At 50.6% G+C, this 14,910-nt stretch overlaps 2 protein-coding genes across 2 annotated transcripts in view; both read right to left on the bottom strand.

The window, feature by feature from the left end:
• LOC141060473 (uncharacterized) overlaps positions 1-14,910 on the bottom strand; it is a 190,916-nt gene that overhangs the window by 89,191 nt on the left and 86,815 nt on the right. The gene's annotated exons all lie outside the window — the stretch shown is intronic.
• On the bottom strand, positions 1,173-13,248 carry LOC141060465 (uncharacterized). Its single transcript, XM_073556732.1, has 6 exons — positions 13,052-13,248; positions 12,736-12,895; positions 11,623-12,635; positions 5,664-5,809; positions 2,245-2,334; positions 1,173-1,184 (listed from the first exon to the last, which is right to left on the bottom strand). Exons 1-6 carry the CDS (start codon positions 13,095-13,097, stop codon positions 1,173-1,175), a joined length of 1,467 nt encoding a protein of 488 aa, XP_073412833.1. The 5' UTR covers positions 13,098-13,248.

Here is a 14,910-nt window from a genome sequence, read left to right as displayed (position 1 = left end):
ACTTCCGGTTTCTGGCTGCGACGGGAAGCAAGGCTGCCAGCTAACCATGTAGTGATGGCACGGCAGACTCCCGCACTACAGAGACCCCATCGCCCCCCTCGCGGAGCTTCGAGCAATCCCAGCGCCGGCCGCAGCAGAGACGGTGGCCCTGCCCCAATTGACGGGCCCAGGTCTGGGAATTTGTCTTTTTCTTCTGCCGCTGTGCAGGATTGAAGGTTCCCCGTCAAGGACAGGAAACCACTGATGCAGAGAGAGGAGCCGCCCTTTTTATCTTGAAGGTTTCCTGTCCTTGAAGGGCAGATCCTCTCTCTCGTTGGTGCTGTCATGGGTGACTGGAAAAACGACCATGTTTGTGGGTCGCCCTGGAGGAGCGAGATAACAATCACCACACGTTGCTCTTCTGTACCTGAGGAAACTGGACGTAACCGGAAGTAAAGGCCTTACTGAACACAACAAACTTGTTGCGCCCCCCAGAGAACCTGTCAGGTACCGCGACTTTGGGCTCCACAATGGTTTGCCTGAGAGATGAGATCCCCACATCAGATGTATCAGGGAGTGGAAAAACCACCGTGTGTAAATCCGCCCACTCCAGACTGAGCTGCCGCAATTGCCCCATCAGAGCAGGGATTGGATCCATAATGGATCAGAGAAAATGAAAACGGTCAGTGTTAATGTCATGACACAGCTCTCGGGTGACCTGGGACTCCTTCAATGGCCCTAACACTAGATACTTCAGATGGCGAAGATGCCGGGGCCTCCACCTTTGCCTTATCTCCTAAGTTAGCCCTGTTCTCCTCCCCCACCCAGGGAGAAGGGGGCGCTATTGTGCAAGGTAGTACACCAACCCGACAAACAGAGCGACAAAGACAAGTGAAAATGAAAACTCCACACACACCAAATATTCACTCACATGTAACAGAGGAATCCACCGGGGTGTGCAGGAAGGGGAAGAAAGCAAATCAGGGAAGGACAAGGAATTACCAAGCGTACAAACCAAACAACAGTCACTAATAACTCCTCCAGCACTCCTTCTCATACCAACTTCTCTCCCTCCATTAGCGATACAGCGAAGAGCTAACTCTAACGAGGATTAGAAATAGTGCCCAGATTATATAGGGAAAAGGAGTGGCTAACCGAGCTCAGCTGAGCACTGAGATTTCCAACATGGCCAATTAACCATTGTTCTGCCGGAAGAAACAAACACGTTTAATACACCAGAGAAGGGCTTCTTCTCAGCGCCGGAGTACTAGGAACAACCAGACGCTGCAGTCTTCTGGCTCCAGTTCGACGTGGTAACATCGTGACACAGCTCCTGTGAGTGCAAAATCACCATGACGTATCCATATGTCCAAGATCGGCAAGTACCAGCTAACGTGGATGAACGGACACGTCTAAGGTAGTGAAGGGGTTGAAACAATGTAATAAATTTATTATGTGGGTTACATTATATTGGGGTCTTTTTCGTTTGTTTTTTTACTTTCACAACATAAATCCAAGTTATGTCAAAATAAAAAGGTTTTCATTTTTTCTCTCTGTCCCCATCATTGTGGAGGAGCCCGGCTGTCAGTCCCGGTTATTTGTGGGGACGTCTCCATGTTCTGGATTCTATCTCCACACAAATCATCAGATTAATAGGAGCTTATGGTTTCTGAGGACCAAATTGGACAAATACTTTTCCTTCATCAAAACTGACATCAGATGAAGAAATCGGCCGCTCACATAAGTAAAATTCATCTCAAGCTGTAGATTATCAGCCATATTATACATGACGACGTGTGACCTCACATATAACAGGATCACATCATTATTAGTGATGAGCGAGTATACTCGTTGCTCTGGTTTTCCCGAGCATGCTCAGGTGTCCTCCGAGTATTTTGGCGTGCTGGGTGATTTAGTTTGTGTCGACGCAGCTGCATGATTTGTGGCTGCTAGACAGCCTGAATACATGTGCCAAGTCCCTAACAAACAGGCATTCCTCATATGTATTCTGCCTGTCCAGCAGCCACAAATCATGCAGCTGCGTCGACGCAAACTAATTCTCCGAGCACGCCAAAATACTCGTAGACTACCCGAGCAACGAGTATACTCGCTCATCACTAATCATTATCAATTCAGATTGTGATGAAAGTGAATATTCATTTAAAGACCCTCACCTGGGCAGTGATCTGTAGGGGTCTCCTCTCTAAACCGCTGATCGCCCCTCACATTAGGGGTCTCCTCTTTACACCGCTGATCGCCCCTCACATTAGGGGTCTGCTCTTCACACCGCTGATCGCTCCTCACATTTCTCTCTGGAGCATTAATATTGTTCAGATCTTTATCCAGATCCAAAAGCTGCAAAACAAATATTGTAAAAGTCCCCGATGAAAGGAGAAGTCCCCGGGAATAACGGTGAGAAGATCCGGACATGTGATGTCTGTGGTCAGCTGTGATCCTGCCGTCTCCACCGCTCTCATTACACAAGTATAAAACATATAATACTGGAGGAGAAAACAAGACTGAACACAAGGACGTCACAGCCGTCTACACATTATAGGGAGATCTCCATCTACCTGATGGTCCTGTGGAGGAGGAGGAGGAGCGGGACATCTCTCTGGGGTTGTCCTCTTACTGGAGAGAACTGAGGAGACACAGACAGGACTGACATCATTATTACATACAGAGAATTATAGGCCGTGTGTATTTAGTCCTGTCTATTACCTGGTGATGTGCGGGGCCGGTGCTCCTCCATCATCACCTCCTGGTACCGATCCTTGTGTCCTTCTAGATACTCCCACTCCTCCACAGAGAAATAGACGGTGACGTCCTGACACCTTACAGGAACCTGACACACACAATGATACCGTCATCACCCAGAATCCTCCAGTGCTGTCCTGTATAATGTCCCAGCATTCCCAGCAGCGTCACCTCTCCAGTCAGCAGCTCAATCATCTTGTTGGCGAGTTCTAGGATCTTCTGGGCATTGATGTCCTCATGTATCCGGGGGTGAGGTGGAGGCCCCGGGATTGGGCTCAGGGATCCTCCCCGTCCTTCAGGAATAAGGGCCTGACAGCGATCACTAGAGGTCTTCATTACTGTGTAATCCTGAGTGTGGAGACATTAATAATATCACTACAGACATCTCCAGAGGCCATCACCTCTCCGGTCATATCCCCTGTTATTCCCATAATGAGGTCATGTGATGACATCAGAACCTCTCACCTCTCCAGTCATATCCCCTGTTATTCCCATAGATAATGAGGTCATGTGATGACATCAGAACCTCTCACCTCTCCGGTCATATCCCCTGTTATTCCCATAGATAATGAGGTCATGTGATGACATCAGAACCTCTCCGGTCATATCCCCTGTTATTCCCATAGATAATGAGGTCATGTGATGACATCAGGACCTCTCACCTCTCCGGTCATATCCCCTGTTATTCCCATAGATAATGAGGTCATGTGATGACATCAGAGCCTCTCACCTCTCCGGTCATATCCCGTTATTCCCATAATGAGGTCATGTGATGACATCAGAGTCTCTCACCTCTCTGGTCATATCCCCTGTTATTCCCATAGATAATGAGGTCATGTGATGACATCAGAGCCTCTCACCTCTCTGGTCATATCCCATGTTATTCCCATAGATACTGAGGTCATGTGATGACATCAGAGCCTCTCACCTCTCCGGTCATAACCCCTGTTATTCCCATAATGAGGTCATGTGATGACATCAGAGCCTCTCACCTCTCCGGTCATATCCCCTGTTATTCCCATAATGAGGTCATGTGATGACATCAGAACCTCTCACCTCTCTGGTCATATCCCCTGTTATTCCCATAGATAATGAGGTCATGTGATGACATGAGAGCCTCTCACCTCTCCGGTCATATCCCCTGTTATTCCCATAGATAATGAGGTCATGTGATGACATCAGAACCTCTCCGGTCATATCCCGTTATTCCCATAGATAATGAGGTCATGTGATGACATGAGAACCTCTCACCTCTCTGGTCATATACCCTGTTATTCCCATAGATAATGAGGTCATGTGATGACATCAGAGCCTCTCACCTCTCTGGTCATATCCCCTGTTATTCCCATAGATAATGAGGTCATGTGATGACATCAGAGCCTCTCACCTCTCTGGTCATATCCCCTGTTATTCCCATAGATAATGAGGTCATGTGATGACATCAGAGCCTCTCACCTCTCCGGTCATATCCCCTGTTCCCATAATGAGGTCATGTGATGACATCAGAGTCTCTCACTTCTCTGGTCATATCCCCTGTTATTCCCATAGATAATGAGGTCATGTGATGACATCAGAGCCTCTCACCTCTCCGGTCATATCCTCTGTTATTCCCATAGATAATGAGGTCATGTGATGACATGAGAACCTCTCACCTCTCCGGTCATATCCCCTGTTATTCCCATAGATAATGAGGTCATGTGATGACATCAGAGCCTCTCACCTCTCCGGTCATATCCCCTGTTATTCCCATAATGAGGTCATGTGATGACATCAGAGTCTCTCACCTCTCTGGTCATATCCCCTGTTATTCCCATAGATAATGAGGTCATGTGATGACATCAGAGCCTCTCACCTCTCCAGTCATATCCCATGTTATTCCCATAGATACTGAGGTCATGTGATGACATCAGAGCCTCTCACCTCTCCGGTCATATCCTCTGTTATTCCCATAATGAGGTCATGTGATGACATCAGAACCTCTCACCTCTCCGGTCATATCCCCTGTTATTCCCATAGATAATGAGGTCATGTGATGACATCAGAACCTCTCACCTCTCCGGTCATATCCCCTGTTATTCCCATAGATAATGAGGTCATGTGATGACATCTGAGCCTCTCACCTCTCCGGTCATATCCTCTGTTATTCCCACAGATAATGAGGTCATGTGATGACATCAGAGCCTCTCACCTCTCCGGTCATATCCCCTGTTATTCCCATAGATAATGAGATCATGTGATGACATCAGAACCTCTCACCTCTCCGGTCATATCCCCTGTTATTCCCATAATGAGGTCATGTGATGACATCAGAGCCTCTCACCTCTCTGGTCATATCCCCTGTTATTCCCATAGATAATGAGGTCATGTGATGACATCAGAGCCTCTCACCTCTCCGGCCATATCCCCTGTTATTCCCATAGATAATGAGGTCATGAGATGACATCAGAGCCTCTCACCTCTCCGGTCATATCCCCTGTTATTCCCATAGATAATGAGGTCATGTGATAACATCAGAACCTCTCATCTCTCTGGTCATATCCCCTGTTATTCCCATAGATAATGAGGTCACATGATGACATCAGAGCCTCTCACCTCTCCGGTCATATCCCCTGTTATTGCCATAATGAGGTCACATGATGACATCAGAGCCTCTCACCTCTCCGGTCATACCCCTGCTATTCCCATAGATAATGAGGTCATGTGATGACATCAGAGCCTCTCACCTCTCCGGTCATATCCCCGGTTATTCCCATAGATAATGAGGTCATGTGATGACATCAGAGCCTCTCACCTCTCCGGTCATATCCCCTGCTATTCCCATAGATAATGAGGTCATGTGATGACATCAGAGCCTCTCACCTCTCCGGTCATATCTCCTGTTATTCACATAGATAATGAGGTCATGTGATGACATCAGAGCCTCTCACCTCTCCGGTAAGATGGAAGATTATCTCCAGGGTGAGGTTTAGTATCCTCTCCGCCATCTTGCCTCTGTCCTTATTCATCCCTGACACATTAATCAGGAAGATTCCCGCAGAGACGTTATCAGCAGAGGATCCTTTATTGGAGAAACCTGAATGGAGAAAATATGAGATAAAAACAACATAAACTTCATAAGAAACAATATGGAGAAACATTTATAAACTAACCCCCATTTCTATCCTCTCCCGTGACCTCTGCCTGTAGGTGGCGCCGCTCTTGCACTGTGTGCAGGCAGTGACATGTTCCTATATAACATTAGTGTTGCTGGGACTTATGGTGCCACCCAGCAGGGATTCTGTGTCTTACAGCGGAGCGCTGGTTATCACTTGTAGTTCACTCTTTGTTTTCCATTCTGTCCCGGACTTTCACCTCCTGACTTTGATTTCTCATCATACGTCTTCTCTGCCAGCTCGCTCCACCGGCCAGCAGCCACGCCGTGGACGTATTCCAGGGGTCCAACTTAACTCCAGACCACAGTAGAGGCTTAGGGTCAGGATTCGTGCAGACCCCGTCCATAGAGGCCCAGTAAGAGCGGCCGAGCGTCACATCCAGTCTCTGTTATAGGAGAGCAGCAGCGGTAACAACAAGAAGAAGAGGAAAGAGCGACAGAGGCCGAACAGAGGAGATCACACAGTGAGGAGGAGATCGCTGCGCCCAGAAGTGTCACGTGGAGACGGAGGGGATCTGTTCTGCGGATTATGGAGAGTCCAAATACCGGTGTGAAGGAGACACCGAGGACACGGGGCCGGTACAGACCAGGAGCGGGCAGCCGAGCAGAGGAATACTGGGCTGCTGGACAGGAGCCCTGAGGGGCCACACTGAGGCCATGTCATAGGGAGGAAGGTACAGGAGTCCTGAGGGGTCACACTGAGGCCATGTCATAGGGAAGAAGGTACAGGAGCCCTGAGGGGCCACACTGAGGCCATGTCATAGGGAAGAAGGTACAGGAGCCCGGAGGGGCCACACTGAGGCCATGTCATAGGGAGGAAGGTACAGGAGCCCTGAGGGGCCACACTGAGGCCATGTCATAGGGAGGAAGGTACAGGAGCCCTGAGGGGCCACACTGAGGCCATGTCATAGGGAGGAAGGTACAGGAGAGTCCTGGGGTCCACACTGAGGCCACGTCATAGGGAGGAAGGTACAGGAGCCCTGAGGGGCCACACTGAGGCCACGTCATAGGGAGGAAGGTACAGGAGCCCTGAGGGGCCACACTGAGGCCATGTCATAGGGAGGAAGGTACAGGAGCCCTGAGGGGCCACACTGAGGCCATGTCATAGGGAAGAAGGTACAGGAGCCCTGAGGGGCCACGTCATAGGAAGGAAGGTACAGGAGCCCGGAGGGGCCACACTGAGGCCATGTCATAGGGAGGAAGGTACAGGAGCCCTGAGGGGCCACACTGAGGCCATGTCATAGGGAGGAAGGTACAGGAGAGTCCTGGGGGCTGGAGACTGAATACAGCAGCGGTCATGTGACATCAGATGTAACCACACAGGGAATAACAACTACAACTCCTCCCACCATCAGCCGCATAAAGGGTTAATCCTCCCCAATAACAGGAGGAGGGCGCCATCTGCAGGGAGTCTGTATGTTCTCCCCGTGTTTCCTCCCGCGCTCCAGAGACTGATGGGGAATTAGATTGTGATAATGTCTGTACAGCGCTGAGGAATATGGTGGCGCCATAGAAGCGAGTGACAGAAACACACACATACCTCCACCTGCAGAGCGGCCCCGCCGTGTGCGGACAGGACCTGCGTGACGTCACAGTCATGTGATCAGGGGCGGAGCTCCAGGTGTCTCAGTGTCTCCAGGACTCTACTGTGCTGGATGATGTCTAGTATTATAGAGAAGGATGGAGCGGAGCCTCGTGTGTAATGTGTGCGGAGCGGAGCCGCGTGTGTAATGTGCGCGGAGTGGAGCCGCGTGTGTAATGTGCGCGGAGCGGAGCCGCGTGTGTAATGTGCGCGGAGCGGAGCCGCGTGTGTAATGTGCGCGGAGCGGAGCCGCGTGTGTAATGTGCGCGGAGCCGCGTGTGTAATGTGTGCGGAGCGGAGCCGCGTGTGTAATGTGCGCGGAGCCACGTGTGTAATGTGCGCGGAGCGGAGCCTCGTGTGTAGTGTGTGCGGAGCGGAGCCTCGTGTGTAGTGTGTGCGGAGTGGAGCCGCGTGTGTAGTGTGCGCGGAGCGGAGCCGCGTGTGTAATGTGCGCGGAGCGGTGCTGCGTGTGTAATGTGCGCGGAGCGGTGCTGCGTGTGTAATGTGTGCGGAGCGGAGCCGCGTGTGTAATGTGTGCGGAGCGGAGCCGCGTGTGTAATGTGCGCGGAGCGGAGCTGCGTGTGTAATGTGCGCGGAGCCGCATGTGTAATGTGCGCGGAGCCGCGTGTGTAGTGTGCGCGGAGCGGAGCCGCGTGTGTAGTGTGCGCGGAGCGGAGCCGCGTGTGTAGTGTGCGCGGAGCGGAGCCGCGTGTGTAATGTGAGCGGAGCGGAGCCGCGTGTGTAGTGTGCGCGGAGCTGCGTGTGTAGTGTGCGCGGAGCGGAGCCGCGTGTGTAGTGTGCGCGGAGAGGAGCCGCGTGTGTAATATGAGCGGAGCGGAGCCGTGTGTGTAATGTGCGCGGAGCGGAGCCGCGTGTGTAATGTGCGCGGAGCGGAGCCGCGTGTGTAATGTGCGCGGAGCGGAGCCGCGTGTGTAATGTGCGCGGAGCCGCGTGTGTAATGTGCGCGGAGCGGAGCCTCGTGTGTAGTGTGTGCGGAGCGGAGCCTCGTGTGTAGTGTGCGCGGAGCGGAGCCGCGTGTGTAGTGTGTGCGGAGCGGAGCCGCGTGTGTAATGTGCGCGGAGCGGAGCCGCGTGTGTAATGTGCGCGGAGCCGCGTGTGTAATGTGCGCGGAGCGGAGCCTCGTGTGTAGTGTGTGCGGAGCGGAGCCTCGTGTGTAGTGTGCGCGGAGCGGAGCCGCGTGTGTAGTGTGTGCGGAGCGGAGCCGTGTGTGTAATGTGCGCGGAGCGGAGCCGCGTGTGTAATGTGTGCGGAGCGGAGCCGCGTGTGTAATGTGAGCGGAGCGGAGCCGCGTGTGTAATGTGTGCGGAGCGGAGCCGCGTGTGTAATGTGTGCGGAGCGGAGCCGCGTGTGTAATGTGTGCGGAGCGGAGCCGCGTGTGTAATGTGTGCGGAGCGGAGCCGCGTGTGTAATGTGTGCGGAGTGGAGCCGCGTGTGTAATGTGCGCGGAGCGGAGCCGCGTGTGTAATGTGCGCGGAGCGGAGCCGCGTGTGTAATGTGTGCGGAGTGGAGCCGCGTGTGTAATGTGTGCGGAGTGGAGCCGCGTGTGTAATGTGTGCGGAGTGGAGCCGCGTGTGTAAGGCTAGTTTCACATTAGCGTTTTTTTGCGCAGCGCATCGGGCGCATAAAAAACGCAAAGAAAAACGCAAAACAAACGCGCGTTTTTTTACGTCATGCGCACGCTGATGCGTCAAAAAAACGCAGCGTTATTTGCGTTTTACATGCGTTTTTGCATGCGTTTGCGGTTTTTATGCGCATGCGTTTTTAGGTGTGACATTTCACAATAGAAAAATCCTTGAACACCAATGGGTCACCAGTGGGCGTGTGTCATTGGAATGTTTTATAGACCCTGTACTGCTGAATTCCTCAGATTTTGCTGCTGTTTCCGGTGTCAAGATGAACCTGCGTCTGGATAATTTCCGCTTCAAGTTGGATCTTGACATCGCGCTGTCTCAGGCGTATGCCTTTTGTTGCCAGCAAGAAAGGGAGAGGGAGAGACAGCAGAGACGGCAGCGGAGTCGGTTTTGGAGGCATCCAATTATTGAACTCCGGGCAAGCCGTGGAGCATATCACACGCTGTACAGCGAGCTCCAGGAAAACCCGGAGAAATTTGCTGACTATACCCGGATGTCCCAGGAAAGCTTCCTTGACTTGCTGGGTATGGTTGAAGGAAACATCCGGAGACGGGACACTCAGCTCCGGCGTGCCATTCCTCCCGAAGAAAGGCTCCTTGTCACCTTACGGTATGTATGTTGTTATGTTTGCATAATTTTTTTTGCTTTTTCAATTTTTTTATTTTTTTTTTTTTTGGCCAAAAAATTCGGGTTTTTTTTGGCTATTGAATTTTAACATTATTTTTGGGAAATTGCTTTTTGGCATAATGGTTTTTCTTCTGTCATGTACAAATCCCAAGCCTTTATAAAAAATTTTTTGCTATGTTGTATTAAAAAAACATGCAAAATAGTTAGGCCATGTACTTTTTATTTTCAGTGTTTTTAGTAATACCCAAGACAGAAATATAATTATTTTTTCTTTTTATGTTTTGCAGGTTCCTGGCAACTGGAGAGAGTCTTTCATCCCTGCATTTCCAGTACCGGCTGGGAATCTCTACTTTATCCGGGATTGTTGCCGACACTTGCAGGGCTCTGTGGGATGTTCTGTGTCCGGAGTTTCTGCCATTGCCCACTGCCGAAAAGTGGCTTCAAATATCGGACAAATTCTGGGCAGTCTGCAATTTCCCGAACTGCCTAGAAGCGGTGGACGGGAAGCACATCCGCATCACAAAACCTGCAAGAAGTGGCTCTGAGTACTACAACTACAAGAAGTACTTTTCCACAGTACTAATGGCCATTGCGGATGCAGACTGCCGCTTTGTGGCGGTGGACATAGGGGCATTCGGACGGGGCAACGATTCCCAGACTTTTAAGAACTCTGATATGGGCCGGAGGTTGTACGGCAACCATTTCAATTTTCCACTGGCACGGCCTCTTCCCCAAACCCAAACTCCACCACTGCCATTTGTAGTGGTTGGGGATGAGGCATTTCAGATGTGTCCAAACCTGCTGAAGCCGTACTCCAGCCGTGACTTGGACCACCCCAAGAAAATTTTCAACTACAGACTTACGAGGGCTCGCAGGACTGTAGAGAGCGCCTTTGGCATTCTAGTGTCCAGATGGCGAATTCTCAGCACCGCCATCAATCTCAAACTGGAAACAGTGGATGAGGTGGTGAAGGTGTGCGTGGTTCTGCACAATTTTGTTATGGCAAAGGAGCGGCCGAACTTTGACATGGATGAGCCTGCTGCCAACCCTTTGCCAGATTTTACTCAGCACCCTCTTCGGTCCTCAGTCGAAGTTGCCCAAATGAGGGACCAATTTGCGGACTTCTTTTTATCCGATGTGGGTCGTGTAGCATGGCAGGATCAAATGGTTTAATAGTTTTGTTGTTTGGTAAAAAATAAAATACATGTTTTTTTATACCTGTACCCAGTGTACTGTGTCTTAATAAACTCCACTACTCACCTGCCCAGGTTAAAGGAAAGAAAGGGAAACCACCATAAAAAAAATATATATATATATATATGTATGTGTGTATATATGTAAATATATATATATATATATATATATATGGGTGTATATATATATATATATATATATATATATATATATATATATATATAATAAAAAAAAGAAAAATCTGAAATATAGTATCCCTTTCAGAGTTGGATGGCTGACCATCCGGTATAAAGTAAAGAAAAACAAACCATAGTGTACGGCGCAGTGTGTGCAGGCGGCGAAAGACACAATAACCAAACATTATTTTGAAATAAAACTTTAACATTTATTTTACTTAGTTGGTGGAAACTGGGGGGTGTGGAGGGATGAGGAACGGCTTTGGGTGGAGTAAGGGGTTCTAGGGGAAGGAGGAACCAAAGAAGTGGGGGAAGGGAGCCGAGGCAAGGAAAGTTGTGATGTGGGAGGAGGGAGGGTCAGAGTCCTCCTCTTTGTTTTTTTATGACAGTGGCCCGTCGTCTTGCTGCTGTCCTGTCTAGAGCGGCTAGAGCCTGAGGACTGGCTAGACCCCGGGGACCGCCTTGAGCCTCTGGACCGCCTTGAGCCTCTGGACCGCCTTGAGCCTCTGGACCGCCTGGAGGCTGTGCACCGGCTGGAGCTGGGGGACCGCCTGGCGCTTGTGGACCGCCTGCCAGGATCTTGTACCTGCTGTGGCATGCTGGTGGTGGTGGATGTCCTGGCAGGGGCCGTAAATATTGAATGCGGGTCCCCCAGCTGATGCTGCTCCGAGGTGGTGGTGCTGGTGGTGGTAGCGGTCCATGCAGGTGTGGCTGTGGCGGTCCATACCGGGGTGGTCCTCCCGCTGGTGGTGGTGGTGGTGGCGGCGCTCCAGGCAGGGGTGGTGACGACGGGCCATCCAGTGGTAGTGGCGGCAGCAGTGGTGGGCCAGGCAGGAGCAGCGCTTGGCATGGTGTTGGCGGGTAAGTGTCCAGCTGCACTCAGACTTGGGGCGGTATATTGGTGTCCGGCGAGGCTTGGAAGTGTGGTGGCTGTGTAGTGATATGCAGCAGAAGTAGGTAATGCTGTAAAACGAGTCAGGGGTGGCACCGGTGGAAATGCCACCGCTGACTGCTGCATAATCCTACTCTGCTGCATAGCCTGCATAAAAGCATTGTTGCAGGCCTGCATGACAGTCAACTGGAGGTCAGGGGTAAGGTGTTCCGCCGTGTCCCGAGCTATTTGTGTATAAAAATGATGTGCTGGTCTGGCGAGGTCGACTTCCAGGCGCTCAAGGCGACCCTCGATAGACTTGTAGCGTTGGTCCAAAAGGAGGAAACCACTCTCAAGTCTATCGGAGAGTGCCTTGAGGCTACTCTGAAAGACCGAGCTCAGTTCAACGAACTCGGGCATGAGAGGCCTGTCCGAGGTCCTCTGCCGCTGCTGGCGGGAAGTGCCCGCAAAACCAGTGGCAGAGACCTGGGACAGGGGAACACCTGAGCGACCAGCTTCCTGGTCTCCAGATGACTGTGGTGCAGACCTGCAAGGTGCTTCCTCGCTGATGGATGGCTGGGAGGGGTCCGGGGCAGCTTGATGAAGGACCGCTTCGGGCCCAGGTTGCAGGGTGCTGCTCCAGGTGCTGTGAAAAGAAATAATTTACTACCATAAATTAACAATCGCCAACTCCTGTGGAATAGAAAAGCACAGAATAAAACACAATACAACTAGAAAATACTTACGTTCGGGAGGCAAGGACCGGTCTTAAAAATGCCAAGGCACGATGGTATCTGTACTTCGTGCCGGTCCTTGCCGCAGCACCACTGCGAACCTGCTTCTCCTGACGGATATCCCTGTTGAAGCGGTCCTTCATCGAGCGCCAACGGGTTCTGACTTTGTTCACTGTGGGGAAAAGAAAAAAAGTAAGACTATGCACTGGAGGCTGTGATCATCCAACTGTGTGTGATGATAGAAACTCCATGGAGTTAATAGCATCACACACAGTTGGGTGATCCCGGCCAAGGTCACTGCTGCATCACACTGCATTTAAATACTTACGAAAATCCTTGCGGACCCGGGGAGAGGCGTTGTCCCAGCCATCCATCAGCGATGCGTCCACCTCGTTCCAGAGCCGCCGGATCACCACGTTGTCCGAGTGCAGTTGGTGAAGGGTGTCCCACAACGGGACTTGCTCCTGGACTAGACGGATGAGCTCGTCGTTGTCCAGGGCGAGGTCCTCCTCCCGCTGTGGAGCCTAGAAAAGAAAGACAAACATTAATCTTTGAAAGATTTTAAAATGAAAAATATAGAAAACTAGCTGAAGAGCCCGGCGCTGCCCGGGCATAGTAGAACTGTGGTTAGTTATAGAAAATTATAATTATCCTCCATCCCATAGTCCCGTGCCCATATACCCATCATACATATCCACGATCCCATAGGCCCGTGCCCATATACCCATCATACATATCCACGATCCCATAGGCCCGTGCCCATATACCCATCATACATATACTCCATCCCATAGTCCCGTGCCCATATACCCATCATACATATCCTCCATCCCATAATCCAGTGCCCATATACCATCATACATATCCTCCATCCCATAATCCAGTGCCCATATACCATCATACATATCCTCCATCCCATAATCCAGTGCCCATATACCATCATACATATCCGCCATCCCATAGTCCCGTGCCCATATACCATCATACATATCCGCCATCCCATAGGCCCGTGCCCATATACCATCATACATATCCTCCATCCCATAGTCCCGTGCCCATAATAATAATAATAATAATAATCTTTATTTATATAGCGCCAACATATTCCGCAGCGCTTTACAGTTGAACAGTTTCAAACACAACAGTCATAAGTAACAACGTTAACAATACAATAATTAAAGCGAAATAAGACGACCCTGCTTGTGGAGCTTACAATCTACAATGAGGTGGGGGAGATACAAAGCATAGGTTTGTATTTACAATGATGTATTTACAATGACGGTCCAGCCATCTTCAGGGGGTGGGGGTTAGATGGAGATAGTGAATGGGCTACACACACACAAACATAACATGACTTTGATTACTGAATGTGATAGGCCGCTCTGAACAAATGCGTTTTGAGCGAGCGCCTAAAACTATGCAAATTGTGGATGGTCCTAATATCTTGGGGTAGAGCATTCCAGAAGATTGGCGCAGCACGGGAGAAGTCTTGGAGTCGGGAGTGGGAGGTACGGATTAGGGCAGAGGTTAGTCGAAAGTCATTTGCAGAGCGCAGCGGTCGGTTAGGCCGATAGACAGAAATGAGGGAGGAGATGTAAGGGGGTGCCGCACTGTGGAGAGCTTTGTGGGTGAGAACAAGTACTTTGAATTGTACCCTGTAATGAATTGGCAGCCAGTGTAACGACTGGCGAAGAGCGGACGCGTCTGAGTAACGATTAGCCAGATGGACAACCCTGGCTGCTGCATTAAGGATAGACTGGAGAGGGGAGAGTCGAGTGAGAGGGAGGCCAATTAATAGAGCATTACAGTAGTCCAGGCGGGAGTGGATCAGGGCGACAGTGAGAGTTTTTGTTGTTTCCATGGTGAGAAAAGGGCGGATTCTAGAGATGTTCTTTAGGTGTAAGCGGCATGAGCGGGCAAGAGATTGTATATGGGAGGTGAAGGAGAGATCGGAGTCGAACATAACACCCAGACAGCGTGCCTGCTGTCGGGGTGTTATTATGGTGCCACCCACAGAGAGGGAAATGTCAGATTTAGGGAGGTTAGTAGATGGTGGGAGCAGAAGAAGTTCAGTTTTGGAGAGGTTGAGTTTCAGATAGAGAGCAGACATGATGTTGGAGACTGCAGACAGACAGTCAGTGGCGTTCTGTAGTACAGCGGAGGTAAGGTCAGGGGATGATGTGTACA

Source organism: Dendrobates tinctorius, unplaced genomic scaffold (assembly GCF_039654945.1).
Source record: "Dendrobates tinctorius isolate UK_male_01 unplaced genomic scaffold, ASM3965494v1 ptg000237l, whole genome shotgun sequence".
In the NCBI taxonomy this organism is placed as follows: domain Eukaryota; kingdom Metazoa; phylum Chordata; class Amphibia; order Anura; family Dendrobatidae; genus Dendrobates; species Dendrobates tinctorius.
The sequence above is the reverse complement of the archived record's forward strand: the minus strand, read 5'-3'. Positions and strand labels throughout refer to the sequence as shown.